General features: G+C 39.3%; 2 protein-coding genes across 3 annotated transcripts in view; one reads left to right on the forward strand and one right to left on the reverse strand.

The window, feature by feature from the left end:
* LOC146500345 (CD209 antigen-like protein A) overlaps positions 1–25,473 on the forward strand; it is a 231,089-nt gene that overhangs the window by 134,395 nt on the left and 71,221 nt on the right. The gene's annotated exons all lie outside the window — the stretch shown is intronic.
* Positions 1–25,473, reverse strand: part of LOC146500349 (hydrocephalus-inducing protein homolog) — a 51,712-nt gene that overhangs the window by 5,281 nt on the left and 20,958 nt on the right. Inside the window, exons 32-83 of the mRNA XM_085135790.1 lie at positions 24,972–25,099; positions 24,751–24,864; positions 20,981–21,061; positions 20,698–20,847; positions 20,314–20,553; positions 19,849–19,978; positions 19,614–19,736; positions 19,263–19,433; positions 18,959–19,132; positions 18,610–18,782; positions 18,274–18,348; positions 17,919–18,102; positions 17,673–17,814; positions 16,207–16,333; positions 16,035–16,128; positions 15,817–15,908; positions 15,201–15,317; positions 14,741–14,902; positions 14,387–14,581; positions 14,060–14,254; positions 13,663–13,895; positions 13,386–13,568; positions 13,095–13,214; positions 12,851–13,010; positions 12,600–12,772; positions 12,207–12,405; positions 11,996–12,089; positions 11,489–11,582; positions 11,232–11,397; positions 11,067–11,149; positions 10,713–10,859; positions 10,462–10,552; positions 9,749–9,953; positions 9,335–9,567; positions 9,087–9,235; positions 8,729–8,924; positions 8,462–8,558; positions 7,700–7,939; positions 7,457–7,599; positions 6,710–6,934; positions 6,455–6,615; positions 6,082–6,176; positions 5,705–5,924; positions 5,376–5,576; positions 5,171–5,297; positions 4,711–4,876; positions 4,033–4,180; positions 3,713–3,920; positions 3,386–3,607; positions 2,323–2,492; positions 924–1,122; positions 79–231 (exon numbers count right to left, since the gene is read on the reverse strand). Coding sequence (XP_084991916.1) covers positions 79–231; positions 924–1,122; positions 2,323–2,492; positions 3,386–3,607; positions 3,713–3,920; positions 4,033–4,180; positions 4,711–4,876; positions 5,171–5,297; positions 5,376–5,576; positions 5,705–5,924; positions 6,082–6,176; positions 6,455–6,615; positions 6,710–6,934; positions 7,457–7,599; positions 7,700–7,939; positions 8,462–8,558; positions 8,729–8,924; positions 9,087–9,235; positions 9,335–9,567; positions 9,749–9,953; positions 10,462–10,552; positions 10,713–10,859; positions 11,067–11,149; positions 11,232–11,397; positions 11,489–11,582; positions 11,996–12,089; positions 12,207–12,405; positions 12,600–12,772; positions 12,851–13,010; positions 13,095–13,214; positions 13,386–13,568; positions 13,663–13,895; positions 14,060–14,254; positions 14,387–14,581; positions 14,741–14,902; positions 15,201–15,317; positions 15,817–15,908; positions 16,035–16,128; positions 16,207–16,333; positions 17,673–17,814; positions 17,919–18,102; positions 18,274–18,348; positions 18,610–18,782; positions 18,959–19,132; positions 19,263–19,433; positions 19,614–19,736; positions 19,849–19,978; positions 20,314–20,553; positions 20,698–20,847; positions 20,981–21,061; positions 24,751–24,864; positions 24,972–25,099 — 8,168 coding nt within the window. The remainder of the gene's footprint in view (positions 1–78; positions 232–923; positions 1,123–2,322; positions 2,493–3,385; positions 3,608–3,712; positions 3,921–4,032; positions 4,181–4,710; positions 4,877–5,170; positions 5,298–5,375; positions 5,577–5,704; positions 5,925–6,081; positions 6,177–6,454; positions 6,616–6,709; positions 6,935–7,456; positions 7,600–7,699; positions 7,940–8,461; positions 8,559–8,728; positions 8,925–9,086; positions 9,236–9,334; positions 9,568–9,748; positions 9,954–10,461; positions 10,553–10,712; positions 10,860–11,066; positions 11,150–11,231; positions 11,398–11,488; positions 11,583–11,995; positions 12,090–12,206; positions 12,406–12,599; positions 12,773–12,850; positions 13,011–13,094; positions 13,215–13,385; positions 13,569–13,662; positions 13,896–14,059; positions 14,255–14,386; positions 14,582–14,740; positions 14,903–15,200; positions 15,318–15,816; positions 15,909–16,034; positions 16,129–16,206; positions 16,334–17,672; positions 17,815–17,918; positions 18,103–18,273; positions 18,349–18,609; positions 18,783–18,958; positions 19,133–19,262; positions 19,434–19,613; positions 19,737–19,848; positions 19,979–20,313; positions 20,554–20,697; positions 20,848–20,980; positions 21,062–24,750; positions 24,865–24,971; positions 25,100–25,473) is intronic.

The following is a 25,473-nucleotide window of genomic DNA, read 5'->3' on the forward strand; positions in this document are numbered from 1 at the left end:
GGAGAGAGGGTGACATGAAGTGCTGCTCGAGTGGACTGCTGTTTATGCATATCTTGCCTGTGTTGTCTGTCTGCATACCTTTTGATCAATTGGTGTATCTGTGCTGAGCATTAGGGTGCAAGAAAGGTCAATACTGCTGCGGTTTACTAGAACCACCTGTTTTTTGATCTTCTGACCCAGTTTCTGAGGTCCCAATTTCACCTTCTTCTGCCTTGGATGCTCAACTTCCAGCTACAAAAAGTCAGGATATGATATTAAAAACATACTGCTTTTGATACATTTTATGGTCAAATTATGAAGCCAGTGGACATCGGAGCATCTTCACATTGGATCCAGGTTTTTGAAAATCTGATATCAATAAAATTATTAAATATGTAGCTTGATTTTATAAATCTTACATGTGTTCAAGTTGCTTTTTTCAAACACATAATACAGTTAAATGCTATATTGATATTAGATCTAAAATATGCCTTTTAATCCATCCATAACCACTGTGAGGTGGGTATTCAATCTATGTTCTAGGTGTAGGCTGACAAGCTGCTCCTGGAGGTACCCAGGTACAAGAGAAAGCTCAGAAGGGACAGGGCCTTCTCTATTGCTGCTCCTAATCTGTGGAACAATCTGCCCCAGCACATTGGAGAGGCCTCTTCACTGTCCACTTTTAAAACTCACTTTTACTCCTTGGCTTATGACACAGTCTGACCCTGATTTTATTGTTTTAATCTAATGTGCTTATTTTATTGTATTAAGTGTAATTCTAATTATCATTTTATACTCTTTTATTATTATTTTTGCTCTTTGTGCTAATTTTATTATTTCAAATATCATTTTAATTATTATCTATTTTTTTTACGACAAAATTGTATTTTGACGAAAAACCTAAACATAGTTGTTGAGTCCACCACCTGCACAGTGATTCTCACCTTCATCTCGATGCCCTGCCCCAGTATCTCCACCTGTTTTGTGACACAGCTGTTTAAGATGAAGGTGAGCTTCTCGTGATACTGACATGGCTCACGAGGATAAAAGGTGAATGGTATCTCTTTTACACCACCAGGTGACAAAATATCTGCATGGAAGTCCATCTCCAAGAAAGCAGTGTTCTTGAACTGGCACTGGATGCTGAGGAGCAGAAGACAGGAATCTAATTTTAGACTCTCAAAATCTCATTTATTCTGATTATAGTAACAACTGAGTGGTGGAGAGAAACAGAACTGAGGCATCCTGCTGAAAGCACAAGATTTGAAGGATCAGATTCTGTGAGTCAAATTTTTGTTTATCTACACAGCAACGTGCTGTTCTCAGAGTTACCTGACACAAAAAAACAAAAATCTGAATGATACTAGAGCCTGACTGATATATTGGTGGCGTCACTATCAGCGATATTAGCGATATGCTAGTATTTGTATTTGGGACAAATGATAAACACAAATTAAAAAGTAAAGAAGAGGCAGGAGAAACATCCTTCTACGATGTTCTGAGTGTTGATTTTGCAATGTTTGTCAAACAGAAATAAACTATGCAACATCAAAATCTGCAGTTTCCCAGTGGCAACATATAAACTGAACAAATACAACAACTGGCTGATTCGAGCAGAATGTAAATGAGTAATCCATGGTTTGCTGCAGCAGTTAAAAAAAAAGCGTATTTTTAAACTGCGACACTGAAAAAATGCTGAATAAAAATTCGAAATTGAATTAAAAGCAATTTATCAATCAGGCTCTAAATGATCCTTTTGTTTCTGGACCTTCTGTGTGATGTTACTTCCTGTTGTAGGAAGCCTGGGACAAGATTATGTGACAGTGAGCTGCAACCACCATGAAGGGCTGACACAGTCATTAAGTTACTGTAATCAACTGTAAAGTGTAACTGATATTGTCATGCACTGTTGCTGCCCTATATGAAAAGAATTAAAGATCTGCTTCATGCAAAGTTACAGCAGTGTCTCCCTCTTCTTCCCACGCATCATGCAGAGTTGGCCAGGACAGGACCAGCCAACGAGCCAGATAAGAGTAAAACCAGTAACATCTTTTGAATGTTTGAAGAACCTTGAATCCTAGAAAAACTGGAATTCAAACTACGACAACTGTTTAACATTAAGTTACCATAAATCCAGAAAACTAGTTTAGAGATAAGAAATATCAAATGTCAGTTACCTTACATTTTAAAATAAATCTGTTCTGCTTTCATGATATTTGCAGCAAAACATTATGTGTTAATATAATATTAATATTACATATTATATTATATTAATAAATATGAGAACCCTAATCCAATAGTTTATAAAAAAATCATGCTTATCGTTCTGAGACCTAAACACACCTGATGTCCCTTTTGCCGTTGTTCCTTAACACTAGGGTCTGAGTTGCCGGTTCCATACCAGGACAGTACAAGAAGCACTTCCCGAAGTTAAGCTTGGTAGAGGAGAATTCGAGACTGGGTGTTACAGCCTTGCCTTTTATATCAAAGGCAAATGTAGACCCACGTTTCACCTGATGAGATGAATCAAGAAGAAATTTACATCAGAAAGGGAAATGCCCAGAAAGCAAAATTCAAAAATTATTATCTTTCACACCTAGGGCTGGGCCATATCATACCGTTCACTGTAATACCGGTACAATGTTAGGCAAAGATAAGAAAAAAAATGTTGCGATAGAATATGGGTAAAATGTGCATGCGCAGTGCCTTTGTTTTCATACGCACATGGCAGAAAAAGCATGGCGGCGACGGAGAATGAGAAGGCGAAAGAGGATCGTCGAATGAAACAGATGAACCAGAATTGGTTTGTAAAAATAGTGCAACTTCAGTGGTGTGGAACTGGTTTGGCTTTCATCCATCAGATACACACCAAAGCACATTTTTTGGTAGGGCATGCAAGCGGGCCGTCTTTCGGAAAATAAGTCGCTCTTAAAATCCTTTGATTGTCTGAAAAATGGACAGTGCTCCTTATAATCCTGTGCGCCTTATGTATTCTGGTTGTGCTCACAGACCTCAAACCGATTTTATGTAGCACACGGCGCTCGAAAATCTGTCAAAAAATGTTTTAGTACGACCTTGATAAGCTACAAAGCCACATTATACATGGTTATGCTCAGGATATGTCAGCCCATTTCCACTGGAAATGCCTTTTGGTTAAACTGTCAGCAAGGAAACAAAAAAAACATCACACAATACTCAGATAGACAGACTTAGTTCTAAAAGATTATCTATTTTTATGGTATAACAATAACTGCTAATGAAAATGATAACTTCAGCCAAACTGCCTACATGTACATGAGCTTGTCTTAAAAGAGAACTACAAGCATGATGTTTTCCTTTAGACTTAAAAGCCTCGCTGATCCTTTAAAGCATGTTACCTCTGTAAAAATCCACACCAGCCTATTACCTTGATATTTAGTTTGACGTCTTTGAGGTTGCAAATGCACTGGGGGAAAAAACACAGTGAAGACTGCAGCTGCTTCCCAGCATCGATGGCAGCATTTTGTGTTTTTGTGACTAAGTGCTGTTGCAGTGCTTTGGGACCCATTAGTTCAAAGTTCACTTCCAGGATGAATCTTGACAGATTGGACACCAGAAAAGTAAAAGTGGATTGCTCTGAAATCCCCACCTGTACAGACAGACACACAGGAAGCTCTAAGTTCTCATGTAAAGGAAGGTGACTGTACATATATACATATGAATATTTTTGTCTGTATCATCAAACTGTGTTGACCTCCCCAAAGTCCAGAGTTTCTTCTTGGTTGGGGGCAATCATTTTGAGGCCCCCCTCTGGCTTCTCAACTTGTACAGAAGTGCTCAGGGTGAAACAATCAGCCTTAATGATCAGTGTGAGTGGCTCTGACTTCTTCTTCACCCTCAGAACCACTTTGAAACTCACATAACCTTCACAGGAAGGGGTGAACGACACCAATAACGGCAACCTGCACAAAACAGTTTACAATTATCTGATGCAGTTTTCTCTTAGACTTTCTATAACATGCCATTGGGGAGCATATTTCATCGTTATCTAATTAAGATTATAATGTCATTAACCTGTTTTTGGGTGCCACTGTGCCAGTCATGGGCTCCAATATGAGCCTCGATTGCTGGTCTTCACAGAAAAGAGATGAAGGAACCACAGAGAAATGTAAGGGCTCTTCCTCTTCACTCACAAAATTAACTGCCTGTTCCACTTTTTTTCCTTTAAGAGTACATGGAAAAATTCAAAGTAATCTGTATCAGAATGTGATAGATTAATTTATTCTTAGAAAAACCTATTGTAGCAACACATCTGCCATTAACACCAAGATATCGTTAGAGACAGTATATTTACTAATCTTAAGGCATAAACTGAAAGAGGAGCTGTGTTGGAAGTGGGTTGCAAAGCAGCTTGCAGATGCACATCAACCGTAGGCAGGCTAAAGCAACTTAGGTAGCATGCCCTGTGTGAGAGCTGCCAACTGGATTTGTGGAAGGGCATTGGTAGAGCCATCAGCTGATGCAGGCAGGGACTGAGTTGGCAGAGCAGGACATCATCACACTTGCTGTAAATCTATGCTCAATTGTAAGATTGTATTGAATGACATGTATTCTTTGTTGCATTTCATTAGCCAAGCCAGTTAAAGACAAAAAATCATCTAATTTTACCATCAAAAGAAGCAAATACGCACAAAGTATAAGTATAAGGGATTATTTGAACATTTGTGTTTGTATATATTAAAACTGAATTACCAAGAAGCAGTTCCCCAAAGTCAAAGTGAGGTCTGTCGAGATAGGTGATTGGTTCTCTAGCAGTGCCCACACATAGGAAGGGAACAGATAGTGATAGCGTGTCAACAATGAAGGTCCAGAAGGACTCCACTGCATCCAGCTGCTCGGCAACATACTCAAAACACACCTGCAAACAAAGCAGACAAAGCAGGTTCAGGGGTGGCCAAGACTCATTCATGAAAACAGACAAGTTACTGGAGCTCAAATTGCCAAAAACGTTAATGGTGGTTCTGATAGAAAGGTATCAGAATACCCAGTGCATCACAGTTATTTGGTATTTTCATGGCAAAAGAGAGGTGGTGGGGGTGGTGGGGGGGGGGGGGGGGGCGGGGGGGGGGGGGCATGAGGTAGTACACTCTGTGAGATACTTGACGACGAAAAGACCATCATTGTTATGTGGGTGGACTCTGTCTATTCTTACTTCTGCTTTGTTCCCAGGGGGAATGACACCAGATGGAAGGAGACAGTGGAAATGGCTCCTACTTTTGTCCTCACACCTCCATTTGAATGAGTAGGGCTTACTGGTTGGGTTCACCACACTAAAAGACCTAAAGAGTCAACCGAGAGCATGAAACATCCCGGATTACACTGACAGAGATAGAAGTTCTAACCTTACTTGCTATTACCTTGTTGATGGTACAGACAAACCAATGGCATGAATCTCCAAAATTCTGGTGTTTGGGTCCAGAGGGCCACTGAATTCAGAGTTACGACGGTTCCCACTGATGTAGTCTGAATCTTCCAGGTCAAAGTGGAATTGGGGCAAAAGGCTGCGGCCACACACTGAGATACACGGGGCCTGTTTCCCATCCTGCAAGTTCTGAATACTGGAAGAAATGTGCATACTCACAAAAAGGAAAGAAAAGCATCCAAACCATTGACGCCATTTTTAAAAAACTTGAAGAAAATACCTAGTTAAACGTTTACCTGCATAGAAATGTTACACTTCCCTTACCTGCAAAACAACTTTCCCTGAAAAGTGGACACCTGCAGGGGTAAAAAGCGAACAGTGAAGTTCTGCCTGGCACCCGGCTTCATGGTCCCTACGCTGGGTTCAATGCTGAAAGGAGGAAGCTCAGGGTTCAACATTAGAAGTGACAACAAGTTCGCCAGAGGACGGGCTTCAGTCAGCGATCCTGCTGATCTGCTGCCAGGTCGAGAAGTCGAGGTCCCCTCTGTTAAACACCACATGTAGACATTTACACAGAGTCAAGTCCAGGTTTTAAAGTACTCACGTGTAGGTACAGAAAGAAATAGCACTTATTTTCAGGATCAAATCCAACAATGACAAGTTGACCCAATAATATTGATGATATAATATTTCTGTCGTACCTTCTTGGTCACAGCTGACAATATTGCTGCTTGGATCCATGAGAACTTCCCAGGAGAATTCCACCTTCATACTTCCCTCATTCACTACCTGCAGTCTACGTGCGTGTGTGCAGACAACAAAAAAAGTAACACTCAGAAATACTCAGAAAGAAATATATATTTTTGAATTGAATTGAATACAGTGCCCAATGTTGAGGAATGTAATGTTAGATATACATCACATATAAGCCTTTAGTGGCTATCTTTTTGATCTTTAGTATTTTCATTTCTATCTGATGAATAAGAAACCCCAAATAATGTTTCACAAGAATACCATGTTATATATTATTAGGTTTGATGACTTGGAATATGTTGTACACAAAACCTGACTTACTGCTGCAGCCTGGTTTGGAAAAGCATGGTTTTCTCAAAGAGGATGGTGTTTGTGCTGCAGCTTAACTTCACATAGTCGCAGACAGCACTGATGCGTAATTCAAGCTCCACCTGAGAGCTGTCGACCACAGAGCAGCAAGGCTCAGGATCTGTTCTTATCACCTGGATAAAAGAATGTGATTTATTAACTTGTCTCCCTATACAGCATTTGACACCACTTGTCTCTCTAGCACAATAAGCTAGGCACCACATGTACCTTGTCCTTTTCAGCCTGTTTGGATGCATCTGAAGCTTTCTCTGAAGAACTCAGCCAGTGCACCGTCTTGTGTCGGTCATCCCAGTCAGCTACCTCCTCTACAGGCTGCTGGAACTCCACCTGGCAAACCTTACATCTCATTTGCAGCTGAGACAGAGTCACTGCCTTGCTGGAGCTAAATGTGACAATCACTTCCTTAGAGCAACCAGCATGAAGGTGTCCCACCTGTAACAACAAGCAGCTAAATGTTTTCCAGAGCTTACAGTAAAACAAGCAAGAGAAAATGGAAAATTACAACAATCAATGTCTTAGGAAAGGAACTGCGTGTGTTCAGAAATAATGTCTATAGCTGCATTTACTATTTGTTGACGCTGGTTTGATTCAAGATTTTTTTTATTGTCATTGTCATTTTATTGTCAGCACTACCTCAAATATGCAACGCAGAACGAAATTATGTTGCACAAGCTCACATAAAAACAAAAAAAACATCAATACAAAGTTTAAAAAGAGCAAGTATAATAAATAAATTAATATAAAGTCATTGGTACATATTTAAAACCACAAATTATTTAATTATTGCACGAGAGAAATGCTGATTGCACTGAGGCATTATTTTGTTTCAAAAATAATGCCAAACTAACCAGCAACTTTTGACAAAGCACATTTTATCACTGCTATGAAAAAGTTTTTTTTTGGCTCCACCATTTAAAAGTTTTGACAGCCTCTGCCACTTTGTTGATATTTTACCTGTGGTGAAAAGCTGACATGAGGTCCACTAGGGGGCCACTCAAACCTCAGCACCTGGCTGCTGCTGTGGTTGGTCATAGTAAAATGTTCTTTGTATGGAACGTTTACATGGCAGTCCCCAAAATTCAGCACCTCATAATTACCTATAAATGAGAAATTAGGTCTTTAACAAAAGACTCAAGCTTCTGTTGAACTAAATCACAAGATTAGGAGGTTTTGTAAAAAAAAAATCTTATGCCATACCTTCTTTTTCATCTTCATGTCCTATATCCTGCAACGACCTGCTGATGTGATCTAGAGAGATGATTGGCTGGTAAGCCTCTCCTGTTACTTCTATTGTAGTGTTGCTCTGCTGGTTGTCCTTCACTTGCAGTGACATTTTTGCCTTGACACTCAAGGGTTTATCAGAGCAGAAGCCAACCTCAATCTCCACTGGTTCATTAATCTTCAGCTTTAGGTTTACTCTGTGCACTGATTTGTGCTCTGTGGAGAAGGAAAAATGTCAGAAATCATTGAGGAGTGGGAAGTGTGAATGGTTGTAAGCCTCACCCACTAGTTTTCAGTGCATTTGTTAAACTAAAACAAGATCACAAAAGACAGGGTAAAACCGAGTCATGTCGGTTAGGATCCATAAATCATAAATTGGGACATAAATTGAATGGGCTATGAAAAACTGCCAGCTAATGTGATGAATCGTTACAACAATATGTAAGACAGTACCCAGCAATGTTAAGATGGCCACTTAGGAGAGAAAGTCACACTACAGCCTTAAGAACTCAGTTTCTGCAATGTGTCAGGAAGTCTAAGTGACTGATTTGACCATGAGTTAGACAATAGTGAGCAGGCAAGCTTCACTGCATGAAGGATTCAGTGTGTGTGCTTAGATTAAAGAAATGTCAGCTGTATTTTCAGAGTGCCGTGGTAAAACGAGCATTAAAACATTACAGTTAAAATTACAGTGCACTTTTCTGTAGGCGTTGTTTCACAAATACAAGTTTTATTTACCTGAAGCACGCTGTGTGGAGTCCACGGAGGTGTTAATGTTGTCAGACGCAGCTTTTAGGGTGAACACTCCATGCTCATCCAGCATGTCAATCTGGACCTATACACATTTTCAGAAAACACATTCATTATTCATAAAATTCTACCTAGACTGTTTGTTATGTTTCTGAATGCATTGTACATAATAATATTTATATTTTGGTGTAATTTGGTTTTACTGAATTTAAAATGGGTAAACAGACGAAATTTGGAATTTTTCCCTCTTCTCACCTCAGCTGGAACATTTCCATTATTTAACAGCACCAGGGGTCGGATATATCTGCGCCCTACCGGTACCCATCTGAAGTGCAGCACTGGGCTTCCTTTACTGCTCCTCAGACCTGGACGTACCACACAAACACTGGGCAGAGTGCCTTGTCCCAAAAGGTCAAACTCCAGCACGCTGGTCTTAATTGTGGGTGTCACTCTTAATCCAGCAGAGAGAAGAGAGCAGGGTGGGAGAAGTCAGCAGCAGAAAACAACTGGTGCTGTAACTCTGTTATTATATACAGTAGTAACAGGGATAAAGAAGGGATAGAAAAACTAAAGACAACACCGCAGTGGCATACATAGTCATTTGCTTCTTTACCTTCCACTTCCCTCCACCTTGGCCTCAAACACAACACTGTAATGCTGCATTGCCTGAGGTGTGAAGGTGACAACAGCAAACGCGTGCGAGAAGCTGGGAATGCTCAGTGTTGTCACAGGCAAGTCAAAGACCTCAATGTGTCGGGATGACTGTAAAACACACATATTTTAGACTCAAACTTCTACCTACATTATGATAGACAGAAACAGTCCTATATACATTTATCCTTATGACTTTAAACACTTCACCTTGGGCCCAGCACTTCTGATGGCCAAGCTGAGCATGCAGGGGACCTTGCTGCTGTTGGTGAGTTTGAAGCGAGCTCGGCTGGTTTGACCCACCAGGATTTTGTTGAAGATAAACTTATTTTCATCCAGCACAAAAATCCCTTTAGCATTGCAAAACTGCTCTGAAGAAAGCTGGCTACTGCTGCAGCACAGATGGTGTTCCTCAAAGATGGAGGCCATATCCAATACTATGCCTAGAAAACAAAAAAAAAGATAGATATAATATGATTTAAGTCAAAGAACGGCTAGCAGTAAATTTAGAACAAAATTTGATCTTTGATCAAAAATCTTTTTAATATGCCTTTGGTAATTTCAGGACTGTAGAGCTGAGCCTGACCAGTTTTACTGATCAAAAAAGAATCATGCAGCTCTCACCTGGCTTGCAGACTTCAGCCAGCAGTGTGTAGGGTATGCCATCAGGATGGTCTGAGGGGTCACGCCCAATGATGTCAATGTGCAGACCCTGGCTCCACCTGCCCAGCTGTTCAGCTGCACAGTCCACTGTCACCAGCTGCTGAGACCCTGGCAGTAGGCTCCCAATGCAGGGAAACACTGAGAACATACCCACGCTGAGGCGATTCTGGAAGGATTCAGTAAAATCATAAGAAGCAAGGAGAGGTGATGAGAATACTGAAAGGAGTACTTACAAAAAGAAATCAAATTTAATGTCAAAGAGCAGAATTTAGTTTATTTTGCTTTAAAAATTATTAAGCATAAAAATCAAAGACACAAAATTATACACAATTTAATTTCATGACCATCATCACCGTTTTTTGTATTGCTTCCCTGTTAAAATTAAGGGGTTTTTATCATGTTTCTTATTAATTCACTTTATAGACCTTTTCAATGTCTATGTTGTCTGTTTTACTTTTGTAAATCCATAACAACTCAATGGAACTGAAAGAAAAAATGTCAGGACTGTTTTGTGATTATTCATGTGTTAATTATTAGCTTGACTAATCTCAAAATAAACAGAAAATGTAACTCTAAGAAAATTAATAATGAATAAGTCCAATGACTGTAAAACCACAAACAGGACCATCTATCAGGCACTGTCACTGGTGTGAAATTCACCAGCGTTCTCTCACCTGAAGAAAACTCTGAAAGGATTCTGGTGGTATTTTGGCAGCATTGGGCCTCCCTGAAAGGGTCTCTCTTGATATAGTCTTACCTGGACCCCTGAGACCAGAATGTAAAGAAAAAAATACACAATTTATTAACAATAAATGTTACAAAATTTTGTTTTGTGAAAACTAAAACTAAAAATGGTGGAGCAAATAAAATATCTTTAAAATAACATGTGCTGGATGTGTTGTTTTTGTGTGTCCTGTTGGCCTACCCTGTCCTCACGGGATCTGTGATCATGCGGCACATGGTGAAAGAGGCCTCAAAGACCCCATTGTTTTCAATGGTGAAGCTTTGGCTTTTCTTGTTGCCATAGATCAGAGGACCAAAGTTCAAGAAGGATGAAGGTGTGATCTTGTACCTGAAGAGAGACGAACATAAAACACCAAAAACAAAAAAACAACTACAAAGCTGCTTCATATGAACAAAATAAGAGGCTGGAAATGAGATGAAAGAAATAGTTTTTCAAATTCTATACTATAATACGATAATACAATAATGTTTCTGCACTATTAATAAATAATATATTAACAGTGCAGAATTAATGAGAGCGTGAATCGGCCTTCACCTGGTGAAAACAGATCGGGCTGAAACCCTGATCGCCACAATAGCTACAGTTTCTCCTCCTGTCCCAATGCTCGGTTCAATCACCTGCAAAAGATTAGCTCACTCAGTGTCAGCTATCAATTATTTAAATCTTTTAAATAAAGTTTTTACTTTTTATGGATCAAACCTGGCAAGGCAGGATAGGTTGGTCTTTAATGAACACTTCCACATCAGGTTTGAAGAGGATGTTCACTGTTGTGGGTTTGTTGGGCATCAGACTACCACACTGAGGAGACACTTTGAAAATGGAGTTTAGGTCTGGCTGCGCTGGGTCTGTCTGCTCAACATTAAACCTTGTGATAAGAGAACAATAAAATTAAATGATCGTTCCATGAAAACCTTTATATGAATAAAATATTGCAAAAACTATCAGTTTAAACTCACTTGTAAGATACTTCATATTTTCCTTGGTTTTTCAATCTGAGAGACAGTCTGACCTCCTCAAAGACTCTGATGGTTCCAAAATTAAGACAGCCATCTGACATAGAAACATGAGCATGTAGTACATTATTGGTGGTTATTATATCCTGCCACCCACTCAGTCAGTCATTTTGCAGTGCTATCTGTTAATGGTCCTTGGCGTTAGATGCCGGTTCTCTGTGACAAAAATATTTCCTCATGATAAAAAGGCAGCTCTACTTAATTTTCATTATTTAAGGAAATATAAATGTATATAACAATGTCTGTATGATGGATTTTCAGTTACTGTAACATCCTTGTTACATTTTTTCAACTTAAATATCATTTTTATGTGACTCCTTCTTTTGCATAAAATGTGGAGAATGGAAGTGCAGGTTCAAAATGGTCAAAATCGGATTGTTTACTACATTTAAATCAATAAAAGGCCCACATTCACTTTCACATTTAAACGAAAAGCTGTTTCATTTGTACCTGGACTGATTTCCAGGTCCACGTCATAGGCTTCGGCAGTAACCTGAATATTTTCAGTGTATACAACACCTAGAATTTTCTCCACATCGGCTACCTGGAAAAAAAAACCCCACATGATGTATTTCTGTGTGTATAACATGTCTATAATATATTCATTTATTTCATGTTATTTATTAACTACAGCATGAGTACTGCTCTGGTTGTACTCTACCTCCAGACGTAAGATTCTCTTAATATTGAGTGGCCTTCGGGCTCTGAAGCGCAAGCTCAAAGGGAAAGAAGAGTTAGGTGAGATGATGCCCTGATCTTGTGGCACAGTGAACTCATCACCCAACTCTTCCACACCCTGCAATCTCCAGGACACTGGCAGAGCTGTCTTATTATACATCATAATGCTGCGGCTGTCCCTCCTGGGCAGGATAAAAAAGGTTGGGTGAAGAGAGAGAAATCCCAAATTATCCACTGTGGCATATTTGGATTTTATCATGAAGCTCCTTTCTTTTGAGAAAATTCTTCATGTTTTTTTTTTTAAATTCACTTTTGAATCTGTAAACTGAGCAATAGTTATCCATGTTCCCTGAATTACTGTGGTATATGTTGGTACCTGTGCAGCAAAATCCTGTCAAAGTGCAAATGCTTGCTTTCCAACTCCAACTCTGGCCGAATGCCCCAGCACGAAAGCTCAATGACCACAAGCTCAGGATTGTCTTTGATCTGGCAAATCAAGCCGTCCTTCATTTGTCCTACTTTTGTTGGGTACGACCAAAGCGTCAACTCCTTGTAGGGTGGAAAAGTATTTAAATGTAAGTAGAGAAAGTAGAGTAAAATTATCACACAGCATTAGTGCTATTCTACCTGTTTCTGGTTCGGTGTGAGGGTCATGGCTGGGGGGTCCAACAGATATGTGGTGGCCTGCGTATCATGCTTGAAACTGAATTGGACCTCAGCCTCCAGACATGAGTTATTGTGAATCACCAGCTTCTCTGAGTTCTCGGGGTACCTGTTTTCCTTGTATCTAGAAAACACACACGTGAATCTGTAAATACAAAGAAATCCACAACCACATGAAACCATTTATAGCCATCGTTCTGCCTCTCACCTGTCTCTGGTCTTGCCACAGAGCAAAGGTCCAAACTCAAAGTATCCAGGTTTAATTACATAGGTCTTCAGAAGCCCCCCTTTAGTTTGAGTGACTTTCTTACTGTGGGGAAACACAGTCCTGTGGAAATCACACACAAAAAGTCAGACTATTAAAAAGCTTCAAACTTAATTCATCTGTGAAAAATAGATCTAGACTTTTACAAAGTGAGGCAGAACACAACACGCCAACTTCAACCTCTCCGTTTGCAGTTATTTCACTACATTAGTTCATCACACTATGCAGACTGACGTGTAATCACTGCTGATGGAAGGATAGGTAGAAACTCCTCTGCAGATGAGCTGGTTGAGTCTCTGGGTCCCGACTATCTCAAAGTTGAAGGTATGTTTAAAAGTTCCTGGTGACTCTGAGTAGAACCAGATCTTGAGTACCACCTCACCGCCAGCTGGCACAACCCAGCGAAATGCTGTCAGACTAAATGCATACAAGCACACATTCAGACAAGCAGCACCAACAACAAATTAAAAAAAACACTAATGAACATTAGTGATTCTGCAGTACGTCTTACATATGGCTGCGTTTTTGTTCCAAGCTTGCTTGATGTTCTTCCTGGTCAGTGTCCTCGGGGTGGAAGGAGGCAAGTGAACGTGACCCGAGACGGTCTGGTCCCTGTGCTTTTGTTTTGGTGGAAGTCTGTTTCTTGCTCCTGTGAATCTCTCGGCCCGTTTTATCCTTGTCCTTTGCCACTGTGCTGTCCTTAATGGTGGCCTTGCCATGACCTTTAGAGCCTGCTGCCTCTTCCTTTACAAAAACAGCAGACAAACAGTGTTCTGACTTAAAAACCTAAAATTTCATGCCTTTAACACCAAAATAAGCTTGTGTGGGTTAAATGGACATGAGGTCCAAGTTGCTTGTATTTTAGATTTTGCCTCAAATTAAGAATGATTTTTTTGTATAGACATTACCGATAACTTTAAACCGGATGCTTGCAGCTCGTCCTCATTCTTGTCCTTTTCATCCAGCCCTGAAGGAACCAGGAAGGTGAAACATGTCTGTTCGAGTTTAGCTTGCTCTCGTTTTTTGGGAAAAGGAACGACAGAGAAGGTGACAGAAGGAGGGATTGGAGGGCCACTAGGACCTATCCCTAAATCATCCAACACCTAATGAGACCAAAGCAGAAAAGAAAATAGATTAGGAATTCATCTTAAACTTATGAAAGAACAATTCCATTTTCAACAGAAACATAATTAATAATTTTATAAAAATGAAAGATCTGTGAAATGATGCTATACCTCATCTAGGGGAGGCAAAGAGCTGCTTATGATGTTCATGCAGTCTTTTTCTGTTACATTTAACACAATATATGGAATGTCCAGAGGAGATGCCTTGTCGTCTACCTTCTCTGCTTCTGACAGTCCTGCTATTTGACTGTGCAAAGGTGATATGAGCTTGTTACCGACTCTCCTGCTCTTCTTATCAGCAGAGGACTGTGTAGATGGAAAAAATATTTTGGATTCAAACAAGGATAAAGAATTATAGCACACCTTTCCAATTTTCCAAGCAGTCTTACATTTAAGTTAAAAAAAAGGAGGGATTGGAGGGCCACCTGGTGGAGGACCACCAGGTGTGTTGGCCAGCTAACACACCTGCTTCTCTGTTGTAACTTCAGCTGACCCTAAAGCATCTTCAGTGGGGAGTGGGACCAACAACAATCCCCGGCGCCGGTCCCAGTGCTGCAGGATATGCTCCACCAGGGCTTGGCTCTCCTCGTATTGACAGAACTTAGACTGCAGGTTCTCCACCTGTGACTGAATGGGGGTATGGTGAGCAATGGAGAATGGAGAATGAAAGAATGGTGGCACTTGAATGGTTAGTAGGCAATGATGTGAGTCTGTTAACCTCTAATGTAGAACATAATGTGCACCAGAACAGGTTAGGTTTACAGCATAAGTTCCCAAGGCGAGTACGAAGCATCTGAATGAGAAGTACGGAAAACCCAGGATTGGACCCAAAGTTACTTGGACTAAATCCTGCTTTGTAATACAGGCCTCGGATTTTATGTTATTGACTTAACAAAGAGCCCTTAAATGGCATATTTGTACAAACCTTCCCAGCAGGTAAGCTCTGTCTTGCTCTGTCTTTTTGATTCCTCTCCCCTGCTTGTTTTCCATCTTTCAACTCTTTTTCTTCTCCTGCACTCTTCACATTTACAGTTTCTGTATTCTGGCAACAAACACGATTCATGTTAGATATAAAAGCAAAATTAAATACTTTAATGTAATTAGATCCTGTGCAGAATGCAAGACACTGGATTGCAGAGTAAATCATTAATTCTTCATTGAGTGGTTTTAAAAACTAAAGTAAGAAAAGCTGAAGATTTCACAGCACACATAGTAACAGATAGGCCTACAAGAAGTACTTTTGTTTCTTGAATCCCTTTTTTCTCAAATTAAAATCAAGTAAGTATTCAAAACATACTTGAAAAAAAATCAGACATGTTGTTAAAAGAGTAAGAACTCATCTCAATTTATTATTCCATCATTCCTCATATCTGATTTGTTGTATAACATTACACAATCTTATGAAATAATGTATCCCAAACATGCAGTATAAAAACTCCAGTAAGTTACAAAGTAGGTAATTAGTCTGCTATACATATCTACCATTTTAAATAATGCACTGGGGTTGAGTGTGTTGACATCGTTGCTAAGCTCTAATCTACCTTGTCTATCTCCAGTGTGTCTGTGGGTTGAGGAGAACCTGTGGTTCCTTCTGTCTGCTTCTGTGGATCATCGGCCTCTTTGCTATGATGCTCTGTAGGAATAATGACCAGAAGTCACTCAGTAACTGATTATGCTGCACTCTATAAACCGTTTCATATTTTACCCTATATTACATTTTATAAAATATTACATGTTTTTTTTTTACACTTGTCTGCACCTTCATTTAGATGACATTGCTCTCTTGTGTCCCCTAATAGCTCTTTGGAGTCGTTAACAGAAGACGCCCTTAGCACATTCAATGCCCCTGTTGACTACAGAGGAAAGGGGAGAAATTAATTCAGTGCTCTAATTTTTCTCTGTATTTGCTGGTCTTCAGACTGGATACAGACCTGCTTAGCCCCCAGCAAGCTCTTCTTCCTTGATGGTTCTTTAATGTCCTTCTTTCCACCCACCTCTTTTAACCTTTGGTTCTCTTCCTGGTGCCTCTTTTCTTCCAGCTCTTTCGCCATCTGCTCCCTTACACACAAGTGAATTGTTTTTAGTTACTTTCATTTGAACTTGAATATATTCCTGGTATTTGAGTGAAACTGTGCATGCTCAGCATAAATAAAACTGTGCACAATATTCCTGGATGTAGAAGGAAGCAAGAACTAGTTTCAAGTCTCTATATTTATGATCACTATGAGGGCTTTTATTACATGGTAGATATAGTAAATCTAAGTCTATAACTGGTTTAAGCAGAAAATGAATGACATCAAATACCTCAAAATGTTGTTATAGTGGCTTATGCCATATTCTAAACCATTATTGATATAATTCTTAAAGCACATATTACATATTTATTATTTATTATTGTTTGTATTATTTGAATATGCCATTTTGATTAAAAATTCACCTTTCAGACGAATGTTAAAAACTGGAAGTGTTCACTGCAGAACGTAATCAGTCCAATGTGCTATTTTTCATAATTTGTGTTTATATTTTCTTTTTCTTCTTAACAACTTAAATATGAAATTTAATTTAATCGTCTGTATTCCATGGATTAACCACTCTGTACCTCCCTTATCATTTATGATTTATTAGGCATGTAATGCTATCACTGGGTTGGGCTCCCTTTTGCTTTCAGAAGTGCCTAAATTCTTCATAACATAGTAAACAAGGATTTGGGGACATTCCTCAGAGATCCTGATCCATACTGACATGACAGTATTAAACAGTTGCTGCAGATTTGTCAGCTGCATATCTGATTCTGCTTTCACTCCAAAGCTGCTATATTGGATAGAGACTGTGTGACTAGGAAAGTTATTTGAGTAAAATGAAATTAATTTCATGGAGATCATCAAGAAACCAGTTTGAGACGCTCTATGATCTGTGACATGGTATGTTATCCTGCTGGAAACAGCCCTCAGCAGATGTGGTCACTGTGGTCATAAAGGGATGGACATGGACAGCTACAGCAATCAGGTAGGCTTGTGTGTGCGTGGTGTTTAAACAATGCTTAGCTGGTACTTAGGGAACAAGAGAAAATACCCCTGATACCATTACACCACCGTCAGCCTGAACCCTTGATACAAGGCAGGACGGACCCAATTTTTCTACATACCTTGGGTTGTAATAAGTGATTATCTGAATTATTGTTGTCTTCCTATCAGCTTGAAGCAGTTTGGACATTCTCCTCTGACCTCTGGCATCAACAAGGCATTTTCACCCAGAGAACTGAGCCTCACTAGGCATGTTGATCATACCATTGATGACTGTGTCCATTTCATCAAGCTAAAACATCAGTTTTGACTTTGTGCAGTTTGGTAAAACTAGAAATTAAAACCTCACTGAAAAAAATAAATATTGTCAGTACCGGAACTTCTGCTGTCGGAATTCCTCTCTGTGTTTTTTGTTAATACGCTCCTTCACCTCCTGTGGCAGAGCATTATACTCCTCCTCATCCATGTCCTGCAGCCATTGTTCCTCCCTGGCAGCTTTCTCCTTCTGCAGAGCCTCTGAAACACACACAGATTTGGTCATTTATCTAATTCAATACATAAACATTACAACTATAAGTTCTGTTCACAGGTATAAGAATTTCTGTCTGTAAATATTTTACCTTCAGCTTCGCTTTGAGCTCTTTCCCGGGCCTTCAGGGCTGTATAAGAGTCAGATAAGTTGACCAAATAGATGTGTTTGCGGCTACTTAAGGCCTTGAGAACAACCTGCAGAGTGCTCGCTGGAACCCGAGTGTACGCTGAGTCCAGGCCATCAATCACTATTCCACGATAACAATCGCTTAACTGTAATCACAACGTAAGCACCAACATTAGAGAGAATTACAAAATAAATAGAGAAACATGAGAGAAAACATTCCTTATTTGTGCCAATTTAATGCACAGCACTGGCTAAGAGTTATTCAGTTTGCACTTTTCTGTATATACACACAATGTTTACACCATGTAATACCTCACCTGAAATCTTTCTGCTAGGATATCAACCAGTAAATGCTCAGGCAACAGACTCCTCAGTGTGGTCACATCTCCTCCCTGAAGCAAAATCACACTAAATAAATTGGTTTTCTATGAGTAACAATTACTCTGTATTCACACTTTATACAATAGTTTTGTATAGAGGTGTAAAGGAAATGAAATTTAAATGAATTATTTAACTGCAAAGCAAGGACCAGACCACTAATTCATAGAGAAAAGAAATACATTAAAACAGAAAGAAAAAGTAAAAACAAACAAAATAAAGTCCTGTGAAAACCTCAAAGACAACAGATACGGAGATACTTCGAGAAAATGTACCAGACAATGGACAATGTGTTGATTTTCAGTCATCAGGGGAGCCTTGGAGTCATTTTCACTACTGTTGTCCTCACAGTTGTTGGCTGTATTTAGTATAAAAGGCGATGAATCTGGATCGGAGGCTTCAAGAGGTGCTGTGGGTCCTGATCCAGACGTTTCCTCAATGACCAGACCTGGTAGCAGGTGGGTAATTTTTAGTTACTCTTCTGCTATGGTATCCTGCCTTACTGTAAAAGATCTTAAATATTGCTGCAGCCCAGCTCTTAACAGTTTACTTAAAACTGAAAATGACCAGTTAAAAGTGTTACTTATTTTTCCATCACAAGCTGCTTTCTAGCTTCCAGCTTACCAGCTTCCTTAGCATTTTTCTGAGCATGCTCTATAGCAGCAAAGTCAAAGAGTTGTCTGGCTGTCAAGCTAACTGGTGAAGTGCCATTTAAAAGCATATCTGTAACCACATCATCAACACAGAGGCACGCTGCTCCATACCGAAGTGCCAGAGCAGCTGCTATGCTGCTCTTATCTGAAAAAAAGAGACACACACATACACACACACAAACCTTTTATATCAAGTTAACTGACTCTAGCAGGGGATGAATATTTTATACACTATCGTCATTTAAATTGTTTCATTGGAGAATGTGTTTTTAAACCTGTCAGTGGGGCTCCATATACGATAATAGCAATGCCTCTGCAGTTGCGTGCAACCAGAGCCTCAGGTGACAGGTCAACACCCATATGTCGGGCAACTGCTCTGCAGATAGGGGTCATCTCGAACTGTCTTAGACTCTCGCTGCTCGCCAATCTGGTCAATTCTAAGAAAACTGAATTTTGAATTTAAATGTTAATTTTACAAGCAAAATAATGTTCATTTTTTTATGAACTGCTAGATGAGAAGTGAAACATCTTAAAGGACATTACAAAGAAGTCCTGTTGCTTTCAACTCAAGGTGATCATGGCCTGGATGACTGAGAACCAACAAAGAAGAAACTTGCTGTACTTACACATTTCAGGTGGTTTCACACATGTAGTTCTAATTTCTGGGTGGTCTTCATCTAGTTTAGGCTTATTTTTTCCTCCCTGTGTGTCTTCATTTTGATCGTCATGACCCGTACCTGCCTTCAGCTCTGGGGCACACAGATTGATTAAAAGTGACATTATGACAGACATTAAAATAAATATGTGCTGACATAACTGTGTGTATATTATCAATAGCTGCTTAGGTATCTTTAAAGATACCTTCATCTTTCATCTTGGAGCAATACTCCTTGTAATAGTCCAGCAGTTCTGAGGGAAGCCCTTTTCCCGGGACACGTGAAGGAAGTAGTAACACACTGTTGTCTTTATAATCCTGCATCAAACGCAGAATCTGCATGTGACCATGAGAAGAGAGGGCAGTTAAAAACCCAGAAAAAATGTCTCATTAGAGACACTACATAATGCAAAAGACAAAAACAAATAATTTAATTCAGGAAAGCTGTGTGAGATTAACTGTAGTGGAAGAAAACTACCCAATCAGAAGCATTTCTACTTTGTCTCTTTCTCTGATGCCTTTTTAATCATGCCATATTTTATCAATGAAAGGAAATCACATAATCTCTTCATATTACTACACCACTTGTAGCCTTGCCTTTAAAAATCATGCACTTCATTTTAAAGTAAATTTGCAACAATATTTCTGAAACTATAGAAAAAAAGTGCTACCTCTTCTTCCTGGAGATACTGTGTGTCAAACTCCAGGGAGTAAAACTCAATGGGGAAAGAACAGGGGTTTTTCACTGTAACCTCAGCTTCAACGTCAGTGCTGGCAGGGAGACAAGGGCCCAGCTCGAGTACCGAAGGGCAGAACTCAAGATGTGGATCCTCACCCTGACCCTGAGCTGTGATGAACACCTCCTGGGTGCTGTCAGCGACTCGCACCACTAGCCGTCTGTTGTAAGGACACTGAAAGACAAATAGAGCAAAACAGTAGGTCTTTTGTCATATTTTATATCACATTCTTTTGCTACTTTTTCATGATTAAGCAGTATGATGTTATGCTACTAATTATATCTAACAGTTATTGTTCTAATATTAAAAGCAGTTCACCCCATCAGCAGGCTTGAACTTTATGTGGACATTGACCCGTTCACCAGGGGACAGCACACCAGAGGAGGGAAACATCTCAAACACCACTGGAGGTGGACGCTGCTCCTGCAAGGCTTTTTTACGCTTGTAGAGGGGCAGGAACTTATCGATCTAAGCGAGAACAAGAACAAATGCCGGCATCACGTTTATTGTATTTCTATCTATCTGATATCTTTCTTGGCACGACACAGATGGCCTGTGGATTCCATTTTTTATATTATCCACAAAATAACAACAGTCATACCTTTTTAATAGGCTTAACTTCCTCAGCTATGCTCCAGTGACACGGCACAGACTCATGGTTCAGCAGCTGTATTGTCTTCATCTGTTGGGTTATAAAGAAATTCTTACATTTTGCACAACAATATGTCATTAAATATAATGACATCGCATTACTGCAAGTTAAAACTGGTTTCAATTAAAGAGATTTACTCATGCCTTTAGAATACCAAAGGTTCGAATGTATAGGTCTGACAATTCACTGATTTACCGGATTTCTTGGTAACTATATGTAGGAGGGCACCACAGTGAGCCCAGTTAGAGCTCTGTGCTTGACAGCTGTACCTACCTGCTGTTCAAAACTGTTAATTGTGAGGAATAGCCAATCAGAAGAAACTTGAATTAAAGGGAGAACTGGTAAAAAAAAAAAAAAAAAAAATTTAAGATAATTTAAAATAAAAGATGATGTGAAAGGCTGCACCATAGCCCAGTAATGATAACTAAGGACTGTGAATTATATAAAGATGCTCAAGTCCAAGAAAAGAAATATAGAGATTAGAAATTTGCAAATGTGGTTAGCTTTGAATAATAGATTTTACTGTAATTGCATATATTTTTTCATCTCAGTGGAACACACTGTAATTCAAACATGTTTGAACCCATTAATGTTTTCAAAACAAACACTAACAAAAGTAGCAGACCCAATATATTTGTTAAATACATAAAAATAAGTCTGTGAAGGTTCTCAGTCATCCAGGTCATCGTAGTCAAAGGAGCTTGCAAAGAAAAGCGTCTGGACTTCTTTAAGTTACTTGAAGACGTTTCACCTTTCATCCGAGAAGCTTCTTCAGTTCTAAGGTCAAAGGGTGGAGAGTCCCAGATATAAACCTAGTGGGAGTATCCCCCCACAGAGGGACAAAAGGACCCCCTGATGATCCTCTAATCGCCTGAGCCAAGGTATGAAACTGGGTGTGGGTCCCAATCAGCCAGGGTTTCGGGTGAGCTCATTGTGAAACCTGGCCCCACCTTATCATGCAAATTCCTGAGGTCAGATGGCCCAGGATGTGAGTGGGTGTTAAGGCGTCTGGGGAGGGAACTCAAAACTGGATTATAGATGGCAGAGAGTTGGTGTCGTAAACCACCACCTCTGTTCAAAGATGGTTGCTCACAGTGGACATAGATGGCTTCTTTCACTCCTCTTTTGTCCCTCTGTGGGGGGATACTCCCACTAGGTTTATATCTAGGACTCTCCACCATTTGACCTTAGAACTGAAGAAGCTTCTTGGATGAGAGGTGAAACGTCTTCAAGTAACTTAAAGAAGCCCAGACACATTAAAATAACCACTTTCATTAACTGTTAACAACTGTTTTAAACAACACACAGCATCTACTTACTGTATTTTCGTATCTGTTCTAACTCAGTCAGGATCTATTATCTCTTAGTCAATGTTTTGGAGATAAATATGCCTTCCTTCGCATTCTGAAGTCAGTCATGCATGTTGTAAATGTTTTTAGGTTTTTCTGTCTGTTTCAGCCAGCCTGAGGATTAAGCACCTGTACCTGGCGGAACCATTTCTGATTTTCACTGTTCATTGAAACAAAAAGATTCTTGTCTCGACTGAATTTTTAAGTTGTACATCAGCTCAATTTATGTTCACCCGGTTAAAATGAATTAAGTATTGTTTTTCAAAATGCAATAATTTTAAGCCTAGAATGTCTTAAATTACACAGAGGTGTAATAAAACGACTTTAAACATACATACGTGCTCCCACCTGAGCACATTCTTAGTACCTTTAAGAGGTTTTGCTATCACTGCTATGCAGATGATATTTAATTTATATTTCTTTTAATCCCCAATATACTTCTGAGCTGCAGATCCTGGATAGGTGGTTAGACTCCATTAATGGTTGGATGGCTGACTTTCTCCAACTTAAGGAAAATACAACAGAAGACCTGGTCTGTCCACTGATAGATTTGTGACCAGTGTAATGAAAGCTCTTGGCCCTCTTTTGTCATTTGTGAAATCATCTGTCAGGAATCTAAGGGTAAGTCTTGACTCTGCATTCACTTTAGATTTGCATGTCAGATCTCTGGTAGACTGCCCTCTATTGCTAGGTTAAGTACCATTGTATCATGCTCTAAACTGGAAATTGTTATCCATGCATTTATTAGTTCTATGTTTGAACCCTATGTTTCTCTATTTAGTTCTTGTCTATTTAGGTTCCTCCCATTTCTGTGTCTCCCCACTACATTGTCCATAGTGTCATGTCTTCGGAGCCTGTCGAGTACCCTGTGTTTAGGTCTTCCTCATCCTTTGTGTGTCTGAGTTATGTTCCTCCTCCCTCTCTCTCGTGTTCCCTCACTCCATCTCTCTGGCTCTCATGTCTGCCTTACCTCGACCTTTGTGTCAAGCTCGCGTGTCCCAGTCTACGTCTCTCTATGTTTTCTTTTTTGTTTTGACAGTCTCATGTTCCCTGTTCAGTGTGTTTAGCTTTGCTTGTGGGGTCATGTTCATTTCAGCTGTGTTCCCCATGTGTTTCCACTCTCCTTGTCACCTCTCTGTGTATTTAGTGAGTTTTCTGTCATTTGTTGTCAAGTCACCTGCTTTCCATGTTTCATGTTCCAGGTATTCATGTTCCTCGTGTCCAGATTTTTCCATGGCCATGTTCAGGGTTTTTCCATGTTTAATTCTAGTTTACTCAGTTTAGGTTATTGTTTAGTTTCATACCTTGCCCTTTGTTTAGTATTTTTTCCATCAGCTATATTAAACAGCTCGGTTTTTGTTAAAACCAAATTACGTTGCATGCTTCATTTTGTCTGCATTTGGGTCCACTATTCACACTCCACACGGTCAGCAAGCACAGACTGTGACATCTGGTTATGACTTTTAGAGCTCTTAATGGTCAAGCACCAGCTTAAATCATTAAACTTTTGCAGCAATACGTCCCCAAGAGGTCCCTGAGGTTTTCTGATCAGAACACATTTACTGTACATCATACAAGCTGAAAACTAAAGGACACAGCGCTTTTGCCAGAATGGGCCACAGACGCTGGAAGTCTCTCCCTTTGAGTTTTAGATCTGTGGACTCAGTGGTCTCTTATAATAAAAAAAACCCCAACTCATCTTTCTGATTTGCATTTAGTTACCTCGTTCTTTATTCTGTTTTTGTTTTTAAATTTTTAGTGTTTTTTTGTGAAGCACTTTGTGATCTTTGTCTTGAAAGGTGCTATATTTGACCCACTGGTTCTCTGTATCATCTGACTGTGGATGGTTATATGATTCTACCTACATCTTTCAGTCCAATCACAAATGAAGAAAATAAATTCAATTTATACACAAAGTATATAAAAGATGAATTAAAAAGATGAAACATGAGTTAAAGTTGTGAATTTGGTTTTTGTATCATTAATTTTTATCTAAAAAACAGTATGCAATGGAATAACAGTAGAGTTTAAAAACAAAAACAAAACGCAGACAAAGAGTTAATATAAATATTTGAGCCTTATTTATACACTTAGATGGTGAAACTGAATCGCTATTATTGTTTGCTTGATTTTTGTAATAATTTTGTATACACTACAAATATTGTTTGTACTCTTTTTTTGTATTGTTTTTTGCTTATTATGGTGGAATTAGAAGAAAGAATGGGGGAAATTTGCTGTGCCTTGGAAAATATTTTCAAGGCACAGCAATTTTTGACTTACTAAGTATTTCAAATTAAATATTAGACGAGAAAGGAATAGGAAGAGAAAAGAACTTTCATAGAGTCATCATCCATTGTTATCATGGTGTACCTGACACATGCCACACTGCAGAGTGTCAAATTGAATTGTATCACTGGAAACAGTGACAGCTGGCGTGGTTACCACTGCACACAGTCGCACTTGCACCGTTGGACCACCTGCGACCTGTAACAGCAAAGAAAATCCTCTTAGATCCAAAATGACTTATAGAGGGAGAGTGAAAAGACACAAATTTAGTTTGTGGACATGTACAGGTGTAAGCCTGTGTATACCTGGATCAGGAGAATAGCACTCGTATAACCCAAATCCAGGTTGACTCCTTGAGGGTCAAATTTAACTGTGAAACTCTTCGTCTCATCACGGGGTTGGTTCTTCATGCTTTCAAAGTCTACTGTGAAACCTGTGAGGAACCAAAAAGAGTCATAAATTATTTTAAAATCATTTAAATTAAAGAGAAATTTAAAAAAAAATGATACTTTTACTTGAGGTGAATACTTAAATTTACCACTGTGTACAAAAGCTTTAGACATGAAGATGGTTTCAAAACTGCTACAAATCTACATTTTCTATTATCTTCTTTCAGAACACAGTAAGCTAGAAAAAAACAACTATAAGAAATCAATACTGCTTTAAAGCAGCGCCAGTTGTCTTAAATACACTTCCAAACATATCCTTATTCCATTCATCCATCCATCCATCCAACCATCCATCCATTCTCTTCTGCTTATCCTTGTCAAGGTTGCAGGGGGGCTGGAGAGCCTATCCCAGCTACCA

Source organism: Neolamprologus multifasciatus, chromosome 16 (assembly GCF_963576455.1).
Source record: "Neolamprologus multifasciatus chromosome 16, fNeoMul1.2, whole genome shotgun sequence".
Classification (NCBI taxonomy): domain Eukaryota; kingdom Metazoa; phylum Chordata; class Actinopteri; order Cichliformes; family Cichlidae; genus Neolamprologus; species Neolamprologus multifasciatus.